General features: G+C 48.7%; 1 protein-coding gene across 1 annotated transcript in view; it reads left to right on the forward strand.

Moving 5' to 3' along the window:
• The window catches only part of tmtc2a (transmembrane O-mannosyltransferase targeting cadherins 2a), a 35,495-nt gene extending 13,320 nt beyond the window's left edge, over window positions 1–22,175 (forward strand). Inside the window, exons 2-12 of the mRNA XM_037460089.2 lie at window positions 2,964–3,603; window positions 10,211–11,048; window positions 11,239–11,353; window positions 11,431–11,516; window positions 12,057–12,241; window positions 12,347–12,425; window positions 13,326–13,447; window positions 15,293–15,374; window positions 16,569–16,683; window positions 18,363–18,426; window positions 20,689–22,175. Coding sequence (XP_037315986.2) covers window positions 2,964–3,603; window positions 10,211–11,048; window positions 11,239–11,353; window positions 11,431–11,516; window positions 12,057–12,241; window positions 12,347–12,425; window positions 13,326–13,447; window positions 15,293–15,374; window positions 16,569–16,683; window positions 18,363–18,426; window positions 20,689–20,901 — 2,539 coding nt within the window. The 3' untranslated portion in view covers window positions 20,902–22,175. The remainder of the gene's footprint in view (window positions 1–2,963; window positions 3,604–10,210; window positions 11,049–11,238; window positions 11,354–11,430; window positions 11,517–12,056; window positions 12,242–12,346; window positions 12,426–13,325; window positions 13,448–15,292; window positions 15,375–16,568; window positions 16,684–18,362; window positions 18,427–20,688) is intronic.
• The last annotated feature ends 19 nt before the right edge of the window (window positions 22,176–22,194 follow it).

A 22,194-nucleotide genomic window follows, 5' to 3' on the forward strand; every position in this document is an offset into this window, starting at 1 on the left:
GATGAAACTGTAAATATTTTATTAAAATAGTTATCCCGACAGACCTTTTTAGCACAACAGCACAGACCACCTGCCAATTGGATTCCGCTCCACCTTAGCTCCATTTCTGGGAGGAGCAATCATTTCCATTCCCATTAATGCAGTATATTAATGAATAACTGCTTCCCTTTTATATTTTGCACGTTGCATGTATATTTAGGGGCTGCAGGTTCTGACCAGAAGGCCCAGTGTGTGCCTGTAGGCAGCCTCAGCACTTGGAACAAAAAGCACTTCACCAGTGGTGAGATCACTGTTGGGGAGGTGGTAGAGTGCTTCATTTGCATATTGAAAAGGAAACTTACCCAAACACTGAAAGACTGACAATCTCTCAAGCACTAAAAGCAGTGGACAGGTGAAAGAGGACCCCCCCCCCCCTTTACAAATGGTCCCAAAAAAAATATATGTCTCTCTTCAGACCCTAATGGAAATCCCTCCCAATCCCCCCCCTACACACACACACACACACACACACACACACACAAAAAAGCAGCAAATTGAAATGACTGAACCCGTCCTGTACTTTGGGGGATTGTGAATAGAGCCCCCCGCAGCCCACCCGCCTGCCCCACACACTGCGGCTGCATACAAAAGACCTCTCCTCCGTCGGAGCAATCCCTACGGGAGACCAATCCATCTGCGGCGCCGCGGCGACACGTCTCAATGAAGCCGTCAGCACAGGCTCCGACCGTCACGCACACATGTGCACACACTCACCAGCTTTTTTTTTTTTTTTAGCCCTTACACCCACAATGAAACACACACACACACACACACACACACACACACACACACACACACACACACACACACACACACACACTACCAGTAATTTCAACCAGTCCCCCCACCTCATGGCCAACGCTTTCTTTTCATCCTGGAGTGCCGGGCAGGAACAGGGAGGGAGACGAGTGGCTGATTAGAATATTTAAATTATTTATCAGCAGAGAGTATTGAGATCCGAGGCGTAGCAGGGGGACGCGAGGGAGCTGGGTGAGGGTGAATGTAGCCCTGTTTGGGTTTGATTGTGTGCTGTTACTGCCTCAGGGGACGACTGGAAAAGGGGAAGGGGGGGGGGGGGGGGCGGAAAAAACACGAATGCAGATTTTCGTGGACATTCTAGTGATTCGGTTTCAGAAATGAATCAAAATATTTCATTGGCATTTTGATGACTGAGTTGGAGTTGTAAATTGAAAATTCTGCAATCTCTCGGGATATTATCGTGCATGCGGCATTAATAAAACGATTCAATGTTGATAATCTTTACATTTCAATTCACGTTTATTGCTCTTTTATCCCGAGTCGTCCTGTCCACGTATCGTACTCGGCACTGTACTGGGACTGTAAAACGTTTCACGAATAATAGCTCGCTGTGAGATTACAGGGGGGGAAGTAAAACTGGATGATGTAATGCATTGGGTCCTTAGAAATGTGGGACAAGAGAGAGTTCCCCTTTGGCTCGCTGCAGCTCAGAGCCTGAGAAGCACGCTTTCCAAGAACAATCCTAGGAAATGAGGCAACTTACTACAGCTCTCAAAGATGAAAGGGCCGTTGAAGGAAATTACGTTTAAAGCGGGATCAACACAATGAACAGTTTTCTCTCAAACACCAGATTTGTATTTTTCTCCAATTGTCAGTCTTTCCCTTTTTTTTTTTTATACCTCTGCTGCTCTCATGGTGGCAGCTCGATCCCTCCCTCCCTCCCTCCCTCCTCGTCCTTTATGCACTCGGCACTGAGTTACAATCTGTAGACAAAGGAAGTCCTCGGCTGGCCCCCCCTGGCGCTCTCTCTCTCTCTCTTTTTCCCCTCTCTCTGGTGCGCCCGCCCCGCACGAGAACAGAAACAACGCCGATCCCAATCAAGCCCTGAGAAAAAGAAGATTGCCATTGGGCCCGTGTGACCCGAATCGTGGAAAACACGCATGGATATGACATGACATGACATTCGTTCTCTCTCGCAGCCACAAGTTTCCCATGTTGCAACGTGCGCATGCATAGTCGAAGGATACGACAATCGGGGGGACAGAAGCCTTTGTGTTATTTGTTTCTTTTATGATGAATCAGCTGGAAATAGATTTTTCTCTGTTTAAGTATGCATGGTCCTCGTTGGGTGGCATTGTCCACAGCGTGAGTGTAGTTTTAATGAAGCCGTTCTCCTTTTTGCATCAGATACCTGATGTCTTTGTCGGGTCTTTTCTCTTGGCATCTTGCGCAGCCATCAGAAAATGTTGTGAAACCCTTTGTTCTGGTTCCTCGTTCGTCCGGAGTGTAAAAATATCTAAATTCCATCAGATTTGGGCAGCCAGCACTGATGAAATTGCGTGTCTCAAAGAACGAAAATATTCTTTACATTAGGCTGAAGAAATGAAATGCAATTATTTCTAAAAGTTGACAGTCGTGGCACATGATATCCATGCCAGCTGTATCTTTTATTTTATACTTGTGGGGGGGTTTCTTGTAGCTGCCATCCATCACTCTCCATGCGGTGAACCTCATCTGTTGCAGTCTGTGTGTGAACGCCAATGAGCTCGTGTCCCCCCCCCCGTAATGATCCCCTAATTATGAGAATCCACAGCAGCCTCGGGGGTGTGAAACCACACAGTGAGTGAGTGTGTGTGTGTGTGTGTGTGTGTGTGTGTGCGCAGGTAGATGTGACATGTGTACACGCTGTGAGTGGGCGAGCGAGACGCCCGAGTATTTAATCAAACACTCTGGGGGGCCTGTTTATTACATTTGGCATCCTCATTGCATTTGTCTTTTTAATGTCACTTATAGCTCGATCATCAGCACATGAGGCCATATGCCGCGCATACTGTGGATTTGTTCATGCTCGCGTGTTTCCTTCAGTGGCGTGTATACAAAAGTCACTCCTTCACTAGCGGGTGATGGATGTAAAACCCAACTTTTTCTTTTTCCTGCTTCTTCAGCCGAGCCATTAAGACCAACCAGGACCTTCTTCCCGAGACGCCGTGGACCAACATCCTGTTCGACGACTTCTGGGGCACGGTGCTCACCCACAGCGGCAGCCACAAGTCCTACCGTCCGCTCTGCACCCTTTCCTTCCGCCTCAACTACGCCCTGCACGCCCTGCGGCCCTGGGGCTACCACCTGCTCAACGTGGCGCTGCACGGGCTGGTCACCGCCGTCTTCACGGCCTTCAGCCGCCCGCTGCTGGGCGGGGGGCCGTGGAGCCTGCTGGCGGGCCTGCTGTTCGCCTCTCACCCGGTCCACACCGAAGCGGTCGCCGGCGTGGTCGGGAGGGCAGACGTCGGCGCCGCGTTGTTCTTCCTGCTGTCCCTTCTCTGCTACGCAAGGCACTGTGGACTTCGCGGGGACGACCAGAATCCCAGACGATGTGACGGCGAAAGCGGCAGTGGCAGCAGTGGCAGCGGCAGCGGCTCCGTCAGCCGCTGCTGGGGCTGGATGGCGGCCAGCCTGTGGTGCGCGGCGGCCAGCATGCTGTGGAAGGAGCAGGGGGTGACGGTGCTGGCCGTGTCGGCCGTGTACGACCTCTTCGTGTTCCAGAGGCTGCGGTTGCGCCAGGCGCTCCTCCTGCTGAGTGGAAAGGTAAGCGGACGCGCGCCGCCGAGGACTCGGCGTCTCCACCGGGGCCTCCTCCTCATTCCCTCCGAGGCGTTCCTCCTTCAGCCAGCTGTGGTGGTTCCTGTATTTCCCCGTTTTGTCTGTGCGTGCTGTTTGCTTTTCATTAGGGGTGGGATTAGGAAAAGCTGTTTGCAAAGCGCCCAGTTGGTGAATGAAAAGCAAGCTGTTGTCGTTTGTCACCTGCTAAACAGGAAGGAAGGAATCTGCACAGGGGAAGTTCTCCGTTTCCTCGCCAAGACGTCAGCCGGCTGCAGTAAATACATGCACGTTAATGCAAGGAAATTCAGATTAAGATCTCAGCCTCGTTATGTGTTTTTGCTCCAAGAAAAAAAAGGGAAGTAACACAGGAAAAGATTTTTTTTTTTTCGACCAATACAAGGCGACGAAAGGTATGCGCAGAAAAACAACATTTTTCTTCTTTCCGAGGTAAATTATTGCCCCACTTGTTGAGTAGGTTGTAAAAACAATGCACACACACACACACACACTTCTTATCTAGGACTCCATTTTCCCCTCCAAACTAAAGTTATCTGAGGAGGACAACCTTGACGCAGAGACTCATCTGATTATGGGGCTCCAGTGTTTGACTGGGAAAGCTCCCCTACATTCAATTTGAGAAAGCGCTCCTTAGCCGACGCGATGGCCCTCGTAAAATGAGTAACGGCGTCATAAAGAGTCCCCTTGGGGTTTACTGAGCAAGGACAGTCTAGCTCTAAATGCTATGTGTGCGCCTGAGAATCTTTTTATGGATGTTTTTTCTTGGGGAAACTTCTATGAATACCTTTTTTTTTTTTTTTTTTTTATAGCGAGCTTTGTGGCCTGACCTTGCATAGCTCATCGCAAACGTCCGCTGGAACTTTTCTGGTCTACGCAAACTTAGCGTGAAAATCCTTTTTTTTTTTTTTTTTACACGGCCCGGACCCCCCCAAATGAAAGCACGTTTTACCTTCAAATTGTGCGAGGCTTTACTGCACCTGTGGGACGGCTCTCCCGTAGTGGTTTTTCCGGCTGAACGATCCCCCACAACTTTTATTAGGAGGCCGGCGGTGACCAGCCCAGAGAGATCAGAGAGGGGCTTATGTTGTTTTCTCTACTCGCTGCTAGGCGACTAGCGCGTGTGCGTGTGTGTGTGTGTGTGTGTGTGCTTGTGTGTGCTTTAAGAACTTCAAGACAATGCATGAAAACACCTGTCTTTTAAAAGAAAATTATATAGCGTCTAAATGAAAGGATTATTGAAAAAAATATGTATAATTGACTGAAAAATGTCAAAACCTCTCTTCAAATGCTGCGTTTGCCGAGCCGTTATGTTTCGTCAGGTATCCACGTTTCCATATAAATCAGACGGAGCCTCAGAAGTGAAAGTAGCAACCTGACAGACATCTAAAACCACTTTTTTTTTTTTTTTAAGTGTGTTGCACTGCGGTCTCAAAAGGATTTCATCACCCTCGGTGCTCGTCAGAAGCACAAATCCCCGTTTTGATATGTGTTGATTACACCGGAGAGCAGGGATATCACCAGCAGCCTCCGCCTCTCTGTCCAGACACAACAGCCCTGGTCGGCACACCCTTTGGGTGTCCTGGTCCTGGTCCTGGTCCTGGTGCCACAGTCCTGGTGCCAATCTCTCCCCCCCCCCCCTTTCCAGCCGCCTCCAGCACATCTGGCTCGTTTATCACTCTGGCAATGCCCTCCTCCGTTGCCCCGGTCACGGCTATCTTGGCAGGGAGCTCGTTATGTGCCGAGGGGGGGGGGGTGCGGGGGAGGCAGCCACGGGGGGGCCGCCGTCGTTTCCACGATTATGAGCCAGACGTCTCGGGACGCATGGGAACACAAACGGGAGAGGGCATATAAGCAAAAAAAAAAGTGAGAGAGGGGAAAAGTATGCTCTCACTTCCTTTCTTTTATCTGGTCTCGGTCTTTCTCACCTACCGCACTGAGGCACGCGGCCAGTAGCCTCGGAATTAGGGGCCACAATGCAGCTTGGGCTATTTAAAAAAAAGCTATACTACATACCTAGATTGTGTGACCCCCCCTGCCCCACAGCGGCCACACACACACACACACATACACACACAATAAGGAAATGCAAATCAGCCGCCGCGTAGAGAGCGGGAGACCGATGCGGCCACGGCACTCCATTTCTCATCCTATCAACTCCCTAATCGGAACCCGAGATGAGATTTGAAATGAGACGAGGTGGAACGGAGGGGGTGTGAGGAAATGGAAGATCGGAGACAAAAGGAAGGTGTGGTGTTAGCGCTGCGGGCCGCGGGCCGGCATCAGAACATCAGTGTCCTTTCCACTCGGTGGATTTCAGCCATGCTCTTGAATGAATAACAAAAGCTAATTGATTAGACCCTGTGTTTGGAAAGCGCTACATCAAAAGGTGTTTGTAATAGCGCCTGAAATAATCCTCCAATGCTATTTAGACCCTCGTTTCGTTAAACGGGCATTAGAGGGATTTCATTGGGGTACTAACTCCTCCCAGTCTGCCTCCATTGAGTGCCGGCAAATGAAGCTCAGTTTTAACCAGCTGACTGTTTTCAGGGACGTTTGTCCCAATTATCTCGAAGCAGAAGCATTCGGCTGTGAAACGACGCCGTCTGCGGCGCGCTCTTTATTTAGCTCGCATTCACGGGGCAATGCCAAAAGTAGGGCATTCCTGGACTATTTCTCATCCTATAAACCGCTTGATTCCGCGCGTTTCATCCGTGAGATTGAGTGGTTGACGCGCTGATCTTGCTAGGTGTACTAGTTTTTTTTTTTTTTTTTTTTAAAAGGACATTTGATCGTGGTCTTCGAGGATCCCCACATTGTCGTGAGGGGGGAGGGGGGATCGTTTTAAATGTCAAATTAACACCACCGGCGCTCCGACCTGCGACCCGTCTCATTAGGGTTCCCTTTCGCGGGGGAGAACTAACATGGGGGGGGGTAATTAGGTCGCTCTATCAAAGTCGGGCCCGCTCAATGCCAGCCGGCGCTGCCGTCTGAGGGCCCGGGTGAGTTGCGCCAAGTCAGCGGAATCCAGAGCACATTAGAGAAATGGGAAGAAAAAAAGAAAAAAAAAACACGAGCTGGGCGCATGCCTCGTTGTGCATTTCATCCCGAAATGTAACGTGCCACTGGTGTTGCATCAAATGTGAGCACGGCGGGAGGTGGGCTGAGCAAACACAGAAGGGCTTTCCATGCACTTCAGTGTAAGGTGATCCCACCTCAGCTTCAACCGAAGCAAATTGAGATCATTCTGTAGCTGCCAATGAAACGTCATGTTTCTCTTGATGCTTTTCGTTCCGTTTTGTCCGTTTGATGTGGCACAAGAAATGTTAACTTTTCAAAAATAGATTTTTAAATTTCAAGCACGAAGAGTTGCGGGCGGTTCAAATTGGACATGACTTTAAAAAGAAAAGAAAAAAAGCCCCGGAGATTGATCTCCCCCCCCCCCCCCCCCCCCCCCGCTGTCACGCGTCAGTCCGCATGCAGCCTTTTAAAGCGGCCTTATCCTGCCGTTACTCCGGCACGCCACAGTGTGTCAACATGCAGACCACACGCTTCTGGGATTAATAAAACCAAAGCGAATAATGAATGGCAACGTTAAGGGAACCTAATGCTTCATGGGAGAAAAGGAGTGATGGGTTCGGCTGTTCTCTTTGGACACAGACACGATCACACGAAGGCAAATCAATCACATCGACAAGCTGTTCCCAGGGATTTAAGTTACAGTAAAGCTAAAAAAAAAAACAGTCAAATTAGGTAGAAACTCAGCACTTTGGATTAACGCTAGCTGTTATGGCTAAACGCGGTTAGATTTCAGTTTGGGACCACTTGACATGCAGTATATACAGTGAAAAAGGTCCAAAAAATACATATTGAATATTACTTATTTTAAGTTTTATTTTTTAAGCCAAAGAAATCATCCCGATCATATTTGGCTGGTGCAAATGAATGAAAAATAAGGGTGCTACCAAGACGTTGTTTCAAAAATAAATTGTAACGTTTTCCATTGACTCGACTTTGATGGAATTTGCCAGGTCTTTCTTTTTACTTACCTGGGCATGTAGACGTAGAATAGTTCATTCTGGCCTTAGATGGCTGTGACTTGATGACTGTGATTCCTGTGACTTGTATGTGTCGTTGATGTGGTTGGTTCCACTTCTGCTGCCAGAGTTCCAAAACCAGTGTAGATCCGTAGATAACCTGTTTCTACCTGTTTCTGTTTGAAATGACCTCTAAAGAGGGCTGTATTGGTCAGGATAGTGGCTCTGCCAGTACTCCTCTGCACTGTGAATCTATAAATCAACATTTCAGTAGGGAGCTTAAAGGTTTCTTCTGCAGCTATTAAACGTTGCAGTTTAGTAGGGAATTATTCAGCTGTTGGGTTATTGAATATCTATTTTTCCAGATTCTACTGAACCAGCGATCCTTTCTTGGTTCGTCGGTCGACTTGTTCCTTCGTTGAACTGACAAGAAAAGCTACAGTTGTTTGCTGCTGAGTTTTGTTAATCTGCGGTCATACATCATTTCAAAAGCAGGATCCGGCGTCCGTTTTCTCCCTGCATGCGGGCGTGAGCGGTGCGATGGAAGCAATTTAGAAATAGACACGGCAGCGAGTGGTAAATTGAAGCTCATTTCACCTAAACAACACAAATGACTCGCGCTGCGATTGGCTCGTCTTCTGATGCCGAGCACAATTGGATTTTTCAGACAGTTTCCTCCCTTGATGTGGGCTATACGTCAATAACCCCCCCTTTGTGTTAAAGTGACTCTCCTTTATCCTTTGCGTCCCGCCTTTCAGCATGCAAATCAATATCCAATTTTTTTGTTTTATTTTACCACTTTCCAAATGCTGGTCTGAAAATGTTGCATTCTTTAAACGGGCCCTTCTCCATCTTGCTATCGACAAGTGAGGGATCACGCTTTCCCATTTCAGGTATCCAGAAATCAACCGGAGCCAGCAGGTCCCGGGAGTCGACGTTAAGCCTCTTACTCTAATCCCGACATCATCGGTGTGTTATGGCTGACCTGTTGTTTTCCATCACGGTGCCGACCCCACTCAAGCATGCTCATTGTAAAAAAAAAGTGTGTATCTTCCTGTTGTGCAGTTCTTTCAGAGCAGATTATACAGTATACATTATTGCTGTAGGAGAGTAAACACAATTAGGAGATAAAAAAAAAAGACAGGCTTGGCTACACTGGATTGACACTTTGAGTTATAGAGGACATTGGAGGACATCAAAGCCAATACAACTACTACTTACTACTTATTATGTTATATGTAAACTATTGTGCACTTTCGTGCCTCACAGCGATTAGATTATGGAAGTATGCACTGGTGTATGTGTGCACACACACACACACTCACATCTAATAACCCCCAAGACGGGGTTCAGACACAGTTCATATCGCTGTGCTCATCGCTCACGATGTGATGTCACATTTAGTCCATTAGGTAAACTCTGTTAGAAACGCGATAAAACGAGCACAGGACCGCGACAGTCCGTCTCTGTCAGTAAGCCGTGACATTTCAGTCTAATCGATCCGTGAAAGACGTTTTCCCTCCTGACTGTCGACAAGCAATGCGATTTAACAAACCCCCCCCCCCCGATCAAAGGTCAAGGATCTGATCACGCGACCTCGTCGTGTCATAGCGGCCCGATCCCAAACCGAAAAGGCCTCTAGAAAAGGCCTCCATTGTGAAGCAACTGAAATTAATTATATTTTTAGCCGTAGAGGGGCTTCCAATCCTTTGTCAATGCAACCGTCACGAGTCCAACAGCGTGCGGCCCGAGGCCCGCGGTGGCGGCTTGGCTCGTGCCAGTTTGGTCAATGAAGGTGTCGCGTGACAGCGGGCTAATCGCCGTCGTGCTGCAGAATGAGTGCGCTTATGAGATGTAAACCGCTTTCACACACCGACGCAGTAAGTCTTAAGCTGATTACCAGTCACACTCACTGACTCACTGGGCTACAAGCAATGACCTCCACGTCATGCTTCCTGGTGAACTTCGCAGGTTGACCTTTACGAGGTCAGAACTGAGGCAAGTGTGGTCTATGTGGCTCTTCCCTTTCTACACACTTCGTGGTGCAAATAATGAACGTTCCTTGAGTTTGTGTAAGCCGATTGTTTCTCAATGTAAATAGTCACATCGTGGCTGACCCAGCTGTCTAAATCTTAGTGGGTCTGTATAAAGGTTGCATTTCACTATTTCTGTGTTGCCTTTGCCTGTGATGCATTTTAGATTTCAAGAAGTTTGCTGGCGTTTCAAAGAATTGCACATTGGTACGTGAGAGCGCTTTATGCCCCGGGAAGCTGTCAGAGCCATTCCAGAGGGTGCTTTACACAGTGGTCTTTCTACAGGGGATAGCGGGGTAATCCGTTTACCGGCGTCTTCTTTATTTCAAGGGCGGTTTTTACGTATCAAACCCCCCAACAGCTCATGCGAAAAGACGGGAACAACCTTCTCAGTCACTCGCTGTCCACAGTGACCCCAAAGACATTTATAGGACCACATTTGCTCTGATGAAGAGTCCTTGAAATTTTCTCGACTGAAATTGTTGATTTCTGTGTTTTGTTCTGCAGAAAAAGAACACGAGTGTTTTGCTGAGTCTGTGCGTGCTGGCCTCCTGGGGAGTGATCCTGCTGTCGGCTCGCCTCTACTGGATGGGCAACACGCCCCCCAACTTCTCCAACTCGGACAACCCCGCGGCCGACTCCGCGCATTTCCTCACGCGGACGCTCACCTTCCTCCACCTGCCGGTCGCCAACGCCTGGCTGCTGCTCTGCCCCGACAGGCTCAGCTTCGATTGGTCCATGGACGCCGTGCCCCTGGTGAGGTCCCTGGCCGACTGGAGGAACCTCCACGCCGTCGCCTTTTACGGCGGGCTGGTCCTCCTGAGTTTGTTCGGCCTCCGCGGCCCCGCCGCCGCCGCGCGCAAGGGGGGCGACGGGAGAGCCTGCGTCGCCGATGGCAAATCCATCACCAACGGCAACGGCTACCACGCCCCCGACTCGAACCACAACACGGACCACGGGCCAGCGAAGAGCGCCCCCAACGGGTCGGCCGGAGTCCACCGGGGGGCCCCGCGGACGTCCGCGCCCCCTACGGAAAACCTGGTGCTGCTGGCGTTGGCGATCGTCTCTCTGCCCTTCGTCCCCGCCACGAACCTGTTCTTTTACGTCGGTTTCGTCATTGCAGAGAGGGTGCTATACATCCCGAGCATAGGCTTCTGTCTGTTGGTGGCTGCCGGCGCCAGAAGCCTGTACGTCAGACTGAGGCCCGACGGCTGCAGGGCCGCAATGTCGTGCCTCTGTGCGGGACTCGTGCTGCTGAACGGACTCAGAACGGTCCAAAGAAACCGGGACTGGAGCAACGAGGAGAATCTCTACAAGTCTGGGATTGGGGTGAATCCTGCCAAAGGTGAGAGACGGGCGGCCTTCAACGGGACGGCCACTTGGGGGCTTATTATGGGTAAAAACGATCTTGGTCGGATTCGTAGGCAATGACAACCAACTGTTAAATGATTTCAGCAAGTAGAAGCTCCTTTAATCTGAACGCCAAGGGGTTGATTCTGGAAGTGCAACTGTTGACTGACGCGTGTCTCTCGTAGCCTGGGGGAACCTGGGGAACGTGCTGAAGAACCAGGGCAACATGGCTGAGGCAGAGCAGGCGTACAGAAACGCTCTGCACCACCGGGGGAACATGGCCGACATGCTGTACAACCTGTGAGTATTGGAGGCGCCCCCTCCCTCCTCCTTCCTCCTCCCTCCTCCTTGTTTGAGGAGTCTTTTTTGTCTTTTAGCGGCTTGCTGCTGCAGGAGAACGAGCGTTTTTCCGAAGCGCTGCATTACTACAAGCTGGCCATCGGGAGTCGGCCAACGCTGGCATGTAAGTAGAGCAAATGAAAGGGGTCGTTTTGCGGGGTGGTTTTTCATCATGGGAAGAGTTATCAACAATTAGATTTTCTCACGCATTGATTAAACGGACGTGAGCCAAGGGCCGCTATTGGATCACCATCATGGTCCAATTTGAGTGCTTAATAAGACGTTCTTTTTCCACTCGCTCATTTTCTGGGCCGCATTCAGGCTATTTCAGCTGCACGGTGAAATGATGAGATTCAATCTCACGCTCCAGTGCCCACATCTGAGATCAGGGCTCATCACTTATTGTATGAAGGACAATTTTGTTAGCGAGGAACGGGCAACTTTCAGATTGCTTTTTCAACCGGATACGTTATCTTCACTTTGTCCTTGGCTGCATCCCCCTTTTAACTTACTTCTTTCCTTTCCTGACCTCTGTGCCGTCTCCCTTATTGCACGTGTATCTTCCCCCAACTGGATGTGTGAATGAACCAAGAGTTGTTTTGCATTCTTTCGTTGTCCCGTTCAATTTATTTCCTCCTCCTCCTCTTCCTCCTCTTCCTCCAAGCGGCCTACTTGAACACAGGAATCATCCTGATGAACCAGGGCGACCTGGAGGACGCGAAGCGCACCTTTCTCACTTGTGCCGACATTCCCGATGAGAACTTGAAGGACCCGCACGCCCACAAGAGCTCTGTCACCAGCTGCCTGTACAACCTGGGAAAACTGCTCCACGAACAGGGCCAGCAGGAGGTTAGGACTCGAGTGCACACAGTTGTTTTTAGTCCGCTTTTGGCGTCCGATGCAAAGCGAAAAACGGAGGACTTTTTTTGGTTTTGTTTTTTCCCTCTACTTCAGGAGGCGCTGTCCGTTTACAAGGCGGCGGTGCAGAAGATGCCCCGGCAGTTTGCGCCGCACAGCCTTTTCAACATGATGGGTAAGTTTCCCCCCCCCCCGAGCAAATTCTGTTTGTAATGCGGACAACAAACTGCAGGATGAAAAGTTGCCACTTTGACAGATATCTGATTTGAAACATAAACCTGAAATGAGTGTTTCTGATGAGGTAACTGAACAGCTCCGATACGTCTAATCACGTAAAACGGCGTGTATGACGCGAGCAAAAACAAATCTCGGCTTGCGTTTGAGTGATTGATTTCGCGTGTTTGTTTCCATTTCGGGCTGAGCTTTGAATGGAATTCAACAAATTTACATTAACTCGCTGCCAAGAGAGAAAAAAAAAAAAAAACCTTCACAGGACGCGGACCATCTGTTTGATTGCGACACTGTTCAGGCGTCGTGTCCTCTCGCAGAGGCTCGGAGCTAATCCGTGCAATAAATCAGATCCCTCCCTTTGTTATTGTAACACTAATCACATTATTGGGAGCTCGTCCCGACGCGCGGTTGAGATTGCGCAGAGATAAATGTCCGCAAAACATTCCCTGGACAAGCTGAATGAGAGTGGGAAGCGTGTTTTGTCAGGTGGAGAGGGAGGGGTTGACGGAACTGAACTGATGTCATTTTGCCCCCCCCCCCCCCGGAGGCCCCGCAGCATGTCGTCACATCAAAAAGAGAACCGAGCACGGACACATTTATGCTGACACAAATAGCCTAGCATTTCCACTGCGACACTCCCGACCACCACTGCTCGAAATGGACCATCAAGTGTGCAAGGAGCAACGGGGGAAGTGTCGTAATAAAAACTAGACACCCTCGACATCTGTCAGAATCCTCAATCATCTCCACGTTTCCGTTGTTTTCTTGTACCCACAATCGTCCTTTCAAATACACAACCGACTGTGACCATTTCCGTGTGTTTTCTTCAATTTTTTTTTCACAGGAGAGGCCTACATGAGACTGAACAGGCTGGAGGAAGCCAGTCACTGGTACCAAGAGTCCCTCAGGGCCAAGCCCGACCACATCCCGGCACACCTTACGTATGGCAAGCTCCTGTCCGTCATCGTGAGTCCCGCTCGGTCACAAACGCACGGTCAGATCGCCACACAGAGCCAGAGCCTCGTCCTAGTGGCGGTTTGCAGTTGGTTTTGACATCAGAATGCTACTAGCCCTTGTAGTGGGAAAAGTGACATCTTCGGCGGCCCTGAATGGACCCTGATCCAGGACCGATGCCAAAATGGATGAGAGAACAGGCAAATTGCGGCGGGATAAAGTCACGTCTGATGTCTGAAGGTCACGGACGTGGGGGATGAAAGCTACCCGTCTGCGATTGGACGACTTCCAGTTTTCCGTCCCTTCACACGAGCGACGACGCAAGTCTTCCCAACTTCTCCCTTTTGTACGAAAACTTTATCCCTCCCGCTCCTGTTCGTTTTGAAGAAGAAAAAAAAAACAACCAAAAGTCTTGTTTTGACAACACACATGTGTTCACAGCTGAGTCCAGTTTAGCAGCGGGGAGTTAAACCGTGTTCCCCGCCCCCCCCTCTGGAGACGTCTGACCTCCTTCCTTCCAGCGCCTGTCGGGGGTTTGGAGGAAAACAACCCGCGGCGCTTTCACTGCAGCTGCGAGCCTCACGTCTGATCATTTCCTTCCCCTGGTTGGAAGATTCCAAAGATATACGTAGCACGCCACGCCGCGCGGAGAGAGCACACTGTGTCCGGACACCTGCGTTGCTCTCCCTCAGGGCCCTCAGAGAGAGGCCCCCCCCACCCTCATTTTTTGCCGCTACGGGGCTTAAGGAACAGGAGATTGGATGGAACCCTGGACAACGGGCCGGTGGACAGGCTTATAATGCAATTACCCTCCTTCCTTATTGAATCACTTCCATCGGGCCGCGTTGTTGGCCGCAGTCGATCGACGATACGGAAACGGTGGGGGGGGGGGGGGGGAGGTCAAAGGTCACCCCCCCCCCGAGACGAGCTTGACTTGTGTTGCGCACGCGGCTTTCGAAAAGTGTCCATATCCCCCCCTTTTTCCTGAAACCACCACAATAACAGAGCGGCAACCTGAGAGCCCTGCGCCCATCATTGAATAACAAGTGCGCGCCTCCTGAAGCCACGTCGTTGCTTAGCTCTTCCCGTGAGGTCAGAGTGCATGCAAACAGGCCCCGGTGTAACATTAGAGCCCGAGCTGTCCGTCTGTAGCTGGCGTCAGGAGGGCGTGGGTGTGCATTAGGGGAACGTCGTGGTCAAGTCGACGTTGCGTTGATTTATGAACTTGAACTCTGAAGCTGTGGAGTTGGCACATCTATCACTGATAACAGATGGTTACGCACCCTCTAAGAGTCTTTAGATAGAAGAAAGAAAAAAAAAACGTTTCACTTTGGCCCGAATGCTTTCATCAATCATCTAGATGATGACTTCCTCCAAAACCGAACTGGACTGAAACACTCTGATTTCAGCTCTGATGGATGTCCGGGTTAAAGGGTTAATTGAATGTGAAGAGAAAAGCGCCAAAGAAAATGTGAAATAAGCCGACAAGGCCCCATATTCGCTCATTCGTTTAGTGGGCATGGGTTGAAGCTAATGAAGCAAATGTAATAGGCCCCGTCCTCTCGTTTCTTGTTGCATGGCAAGTCCATCTGCAATGTGGCAGCAATCAGTGCAGAAGCATGAATGTGGAGAAATTGGCCCTCTCGCACACAGAAGCTATATTTTTCACAGTGTGGTTGCAAGTACACACACACACACACACACACACAGAAAATGGTATAGATCCTGCAGGTCTAATAAATATATATTACGGTTAACAACCTGTATGCACTCAATTTATATAAATATAACAAGATGTCAACAAAAGACAACTATTCTTTAATTTGAACGTCAGGACTAATTCTTTTTTTTTTTTAGGGGCAGAAGACCAAAGCGGAGAAGTACTACCTGAGAGCTATTCAAATAGACCCAACTAAAGGAAACTGCTACATGCACTACGGTAAGAAGCGATATCAAAGGCCTTTCCTTCTCTAGAAAGAGGTCAACTTTTTACATTACAGCCTAGAGTCATTCAAAAGAAATGGACGCCTGTGTCCTCGTAAAAGGAAACCATTTCATGTCCCCCCTTTTCCCACCAGCTACAACACGCCCGATTGCCTGTGATTCCTCCGCCATGCCGCCCTCGACGGGGGGCGGGGGGGCTCCGCTGCAGCAAGCTGTACTCGGCTATGACCATTAGGCCGGATTCTTTAGACCCTTTCATCTAAGACCTACGCCTTTTGTAGTTCCTCTCTTCAGACCCGTGGTCATTAAACGCAGCGGCTCCCCTTGCAGCTCATTCTGCACGGCCTGGCTTCGGTAATCACTTGGAAAGTGTCAAATACCAACACGCTTGTTCCAGCAGGTGTTTTGGACTTTGCGAGATCATTGAAATTTGCTTTCTGGTCATCAGTGCTGGGAGGGTGGGAGCTAGTTTCTTTTTTTTGCAGATGCTGCAAACACACACACACACACACACACGCATACACATGTTTGGTATCAGTCAGTAGAAAACGCCGTGTCCCTGTTTTCGGGATATTAGCAGGAAATGAAAGCGGTCCGAGTTTAGTTTGGTCCACGGCGAGGGGTCACGATGCTGTCGCTCCCCCCCCCCTCTCTGGCCGTTTTCTTTTTTCAATCTTATCTTCTAGATTCCTGCTATAGGTGAACGCTCTCTTTTATCGCAAATCAGGCCGCCCCCCGGGTCCACTGGATTGGCTCCAGGTTGTTATTGCGTTGATGGTATCAGTCCCCGGGTTTGTGTGACACTAACGGACGCGCGCGCGCGCACACACACACAGACACACACACAAATACACGCCTGCCAGAGAGTGAGAAGAAGCGAGGACAGAGAGGGGTGAAAGCTGAGACGGGACCCCCCCCCCCCCCCCCCCCCCCCCCACCTCCGCTTTCCTGCCATTGTCCAAATGAACTAATTTGAATGCAAACTGTCCAGCACAGGACCCGGTGGTAAATAGTCTTTTGGGAAACTCAAAATCAAATATGGTGATATGATGATCATTTCAAAGTGGTCAATAATTGTCATCGCCAGAGCCCTGCAGTGCTAAACATAGAACTAAAGATAACTTCTACTAAGTCCTCCCCCCTCTCTCTCTCTCTCGCTCTCTCTCTCTCTCTCTCTCTCTCTCTCCAGGCCAGTTCCTGCTGGAGCAGTCTCGTCTCGTCGAAGCGGCGGAGATGGCGGAGAGGGCTGCAGAGCTGGACGCCTCGGAGTTCGACGTGGTCTTCAGCGCCGCCCACATGCTCAGGTCGGCTGAACCGCAGACGCCGCGCGTTTCCCCCACCCACCCCCTCCGCTCGAAGGATATGGAAAAATCCAACCATTGCGGCCGTGAGGGCTGTCACGTGTAACACCCACAAACAGCAGTAGAAGTTTTCAGTCACTTCGAAGGGTTCCCCTTCCCACACTGAAAGTTTGGCGAGCATGTGCAAATAAGTCTTGAGACACGTCAAAGGGGGGTCTGCGAATGTGCTCTGCTGCCAGCAGCCCTTTGGAAATATTGGGAGCGTTGTGCCGCCGTTCCCTTTCGCTGTGCGTGTCTGGAGAAGTCATTACAAGCCTCCAGCATCCATCTCACTTTAACGCCACTGAGGGTTTGTGAGAAGTTAAAAGTCTCAGGGCTTTGGATGAGGCTTTTTTTTTTTTTTTTTTAATTAAATGACGGATCATTGTGCCGTATTCGGGAGGCTTTTAACTGAGACTGACTGAGGCATAAAGCGTTTAGGGTTTAAGGAATGTGGGACACTTGTCGTGGGCTTGGTTGCAATGAAACTGCCCTGCTGATAATAATGCTGAGCTTTGCATATTCACTCACTCATCACCAGGACGACAGACTCGATAAATCAATCCTTGAGGCGCCTCGAACGCGTCGTGTCCCGCACATTGAATCGCAGCAACGTCACACGTGGTTTCTCCAACAAAGCAAGTTTGTTTTTGCATGTTTTGAGCGAAACCCATAATGCTTCTCTGCCCAGTTTAACTCTCCATAAGCCCCTTACTTCCTCAATCCTAATTTACTTACCAAGTACAACAAAAGACCAAGGAGACCAGCTAAAAAATGATCTCTGTGACAGTCATTCATCGCCTCCCCTGAACGGCAAACGAAGTGTGCGCATGTTTTACTTGAGTCACCCTCTTTATAAATATGAATCACCATGTCGGGAAAGAACGGTTTTCCCTGATTTTATTAACTTTGGCACTGCGCAGTCTGGTCCTTGTACTCTGCAGCAGATCGCCTGTTGTCGTTTTTACAAACCCCAGCTGTAACACGCGACCGGTTCGCTGGATTGTTTCTGGCACAAAAAAAAATCATCCACCGTTCTTCGTGGTACTCTTAACAAACGATAAGCGGGGCATAACTGGGTGCAAATCAGTGCCCCACTACCACTGCGTCACCCTGACACATGAAGAAGAAGAAGAAGAAGAAGAAAAGTATCACCTGTCACAGAAATCGTTTTCCTTTTACTAGAAAACTAAAGTATTCAAGTGCATAGAAAGTAAAACTGTATAAAAATGTCAATGCTGCTGCAGGCAATGCGTACCTTCGGTTTGTTTATGTTCGCGCTTTATAACTTGGTGAGGAACATCTTTGGTTGCAGGAGAGGAATGTGCTTTATACTCAGGCTAACCGATAATCTTAACTTTTTGTTGATTTCATAACGTTTAGGGAAAAATACAAGCAACCAGGGAGGAGGGATCCTATTAATTCACAAATCAATAAAATCTGTACTTTACCTGCTGAATATAAAGCTTCATTTTGGTTTATGTTATCCTACATTTACACAGTTAATCTCTTAAAATTGGAAAAGAAATAAAGTTCACAACCTCCAATTTGCGCAAAACAATTGTCAGTCATAATACTATTCAGATGAGCTTTGTCATGTCCCGACCTGACTCTCCTCTCTCCTTGTTCCTCCTCATCTTCAGGCAGGCCAGCCTCAACGAGGCAGCAGAGAGGCGCTACGAGCGCGCCGCCAGCCTCAGGCCAGATGTGAGTACCTGTGTGTGATGACATCGCACACACACACACTGTAAATTCAATTTTACAGCATGATGTGCGTTATCCCTTGTTGTGGCGGTGTTTGTTCCAGGCATGTCCAATGGAAACCTGATCACATGATCTCTGGGTTTGCAGACAAGCTTCCTGCAGTCACTTGATAGTCTGCTTAACCATGGTCGTATATGTGATTTATGTTGCAACGTTCACTGGTGTATTTGGTGTTACTGTACATTGCCACATGCTGTACTGGGGTTCTCCCCCACCGACTGTGGCGTAGGCCTCAATCTATTCAAATCGGTAACCTTTTCTGATTTTTTTTTTTCTCCCAAATTAGCTGAGCTACTTATTTTTTATTACCAACTGCAAGTGGGTCTTCTAGCTTCTTAAATAAGGTCTGCTTGTCTGTTTGTATCCCGTTTCAGCCTTAAAAGCAGAGTAAATCCATAGATAAGATCCCCGGTTGTCCGTTTTGATTTGTGTGTACATTCTATTCCTTATAATTGGCACGCTTGTCAATGGTCACGAGTAAAGCTCCTCTTATCAATGAGATGTTCAATGCACGTCTGCTTTGCGAATTTCAGCCTCAGAAAGGTTCCGTTAATCCAGTAGCTCTGAGGGTACAAAAGAGTCTGCTATAAGTGTTAAGAAGGGGAACGGTCGTGGGCCTCTGGGGTCAAATTTGTCCCTTTGCACACTGAAATGATTTATATAACCAGACAGCGGCTCATCTCAAATTTAGGCAGTTTATTGGGGATAAAAGGAATTGTGGGTGATGGGCGATAAGTCCACAAGTCTACAGTATGTAGACGTATTCCCGCAAATACAAAAGATGAGCATTTGACAAGTTATTAGTCTTTAACTAGTTTTTAACTAATAACTCCATTGCATTCCTGATTTAAACCTTAAGTTTGTTGCGGCGTGCAGCATTAAACCTGCAATAGTTCATAGATTCAACCTCATATCAGACCAAAATTATTATTGAAACGATGCATTTATTTGGATGCCTGGAAGGATTTAAAAAAATTACAAATATCATAATAGTTCACTGAACTAAATGGCGGGATGCATCGATAGAACTGAGGATCCGATGCAGCAGCTTTATAATACTCTCTTAACTGTGTAGTGGGTTAAGACGTCAAAGGAAAAGTCTGCCTTTCTGTACACAGAACACAAGCAGGTCTTTCCCGGTGTGTGTGTGTGTGTGTGTGTGTGTGCATGCATTGCATATCAGCCAGTTGTTTGGAATGGCAAGCGGCCTCTCATTTATCCGGCTTAGTGTGTCTCGGCCGGTAAAAAAAAAAAAAAAAAAAACGGAGAAAGGGTTTTCGGCTGCATGGAATCAATTGTTGCCCTGGGTGAGAAAAAAACAAACCCACTGAAGGAGTGTAGCTCCTCTCTCTCTCTCTCTCTCTCTCTCTGTGTGTGTCAAACTGCATTGATTCAGATGAGGTGAGAAAAACAAGCTGCCACTACCAACTCTCGTCTCTTAACACCCCTCGAGGGGTGGAATGTAAACGAGAGAAATATCAACGAGGGACGAAGACTCGTGTGTTTTGGGGAGAGAGAGAGAGAGAGGGAGAGAGAGAGAGAGAGAACCGGGGGAAGGAGTTGCCAAGTTGCTAACCATATGTGGTGCAGCGACTACGCCGGGCCCCCCCGGGAACGTGGCCCGGGTTTTCCCGGGGAGATGAGGTGCTGATGACTTTTAGGATGGGACTTGGGGCGCGTCTGTCCGTTGTGGCACGATGAGATGATGATGATGACGATGATGATGCCGGTTGGGTATCTGGATTTTGTAGATTTCCACGGCTGGTAAAACTAGTCACGGCCAGATGGCTTCAATTTGCAGCGTCGGAAGGTATTTTATTAAATGGGAATCCAGATTTTTTTTTTTTTTAAAAAGGTTGTTGTTCATTCACGAAAAACAAAGAAATGTGGTACTATCTGGACACGCACATATGGTTTTTGACTATGCTACTGTGCCTCAACAATTAGATTAGGGCTAATTTCATGCATGTTGGACTTGCTAAGCCTCGAGCGCATTTCACCAAAGCCCAGCGCCTTGATCCAACCGTCCTAAAATGTTTGTACGCCTCACACGATCGCCTGTGTCAGCTGTCGGACTGAGAAAGGGCGAGTTTTAAAATAGCCCCGAAAAAGCACAGTGATCCCGTAAGTCCTTACGAACCCTCCATTTGCTCCACTCAGTGTGTGTGTGTGTGTGTGTGTGTGTGTCTGCCCTCCCTCCCTCAGCACCCGGCCGCTCTGATGAACCTCGGTGCCATCCTCCACCTCAACGGGAAGCTCCCCGAAGCGGAGGCCAACTACCTGCGCGCGCTCCAGCTCAAACCCGACGACGCCATCACCCGGTCCAACCTGCGCAAGCTGTGGAACGTCATGGAGAGGCAGGGGCTCGGGAGCCGAGCGCGGGCCCAGGAGGAGGCAGAGGAGCGGCCTTTGAGCTGAGAGATCTTATTGCTGCTGCTGCTGTTGCTGCTGCTGCTGCTTCGTTCCCTCCGTGATGTGTCCTGCAGAGAGGGATGCGGGACAGGATGAGAAAGAGCTGGAGGCTAAAAGCGCTCTCTCTCCTCCCGGTGTGGCCTGTGGAGGACAGTTTGAGGCTCGGGCCTGTTTGGAGTTGACCTGTGTGAGAGAGCTCTGCCCAAGAAGGAGTCCCCTGCAGCGGCTCGGGTGGCCGACGTTACCTTTTTATTATTGAATTTCATAAAGCAATCCTCAATGTCTTTAAAAGAAAGCACTGAAATCAAAAAGGGCAAAGTCCAGAAGAAAATAAACTTCTCAAAGATTAGATGATTATTATTAAGACTTGGAAGCAGTTGAGAGTGGATTCAGAAAAGGTATTTTGAAACAATCATTTCACATTGAAAATGCAAAAAGAAGAAAGAAATGAGTTTGCCAAACCTTTGTGGCCGATTCCTCGCCTCTGCAACCGCAAGCATAACACACCCTAATGTTCACCCTGCCTGTTGCATTGTGGGTAATGCGGATTGTGACAAGAGAGGAGAACTTTGCAAAGGAAATACAATACTAACTCTCCGGCTCTGCTCCATTCATTTGATCTTTTAGTTTTTCTTTTAAACTGTCCACCTGCTCTAAAAATGTAACGGGGGGGGCTCTCGCCTTCAAATTTGAGGGTGAGCATAATAAATGCATAATGTTAAAAGCACGCCACTGCTACGGTATCTTTAGGTATCCCCCTCGAACAGAGTGGTTTTTAATAAGCTTTAATGAGCATAATGCATTCAGCCAACTTACATTCTGTGTCACTCAACATGGTGCTTGTGACTGAAAACACGAGAACTTTCTTTTCTGCCTCTCGTGGCCAAATGCGTCCAGCGAAGATGTCTCACTTCATGTGATCAAACTTAATTTATCAAATACGCGTTTGTTTTGTGTGAAGACACCGGCACCCTCCCCCCCCCCCCCCCCCCCGTCTGAGTTCTCCACGTAGATACATGAAAATTACATTAAACCGTTTGCTTTTTAAAAAAAAAGAAATGTGTATTTTTCTTCTCTCCTATCGAGGGAAATCAGTTCTTGGTTCCTGTTTGTGACGCACAGAGAGCTTCTTCTTAAAGTGATGTTAGACGTTTCCTGATGGTGATGTTTGGTTAAATTATACAAAATGTGGAGCTGAGAAAATGTTTTGTGTTTTTTGTAAAAGAAAAGTGAACTTTTTTTTTCTTCTTTTTTCAACAATAAAAACGCTGCTGATGCTGCTGTCACCCGTGTGAGGTC

This window comes from Pungitius pungitius, chromosome 2 (genome assembly GCF_949316345.1).
Source record: "Pungitius pungitius chromosome 2, fPunPun2.1, whole genome shotgun sequence".
In the NCBI taxonomy this organism is placed as follows: Eukaryota; Metazoa; Chordata; class Actinopteri; order Perciformes; family Gasterosteidae; genus Pungitius; species Pungitius pungitius.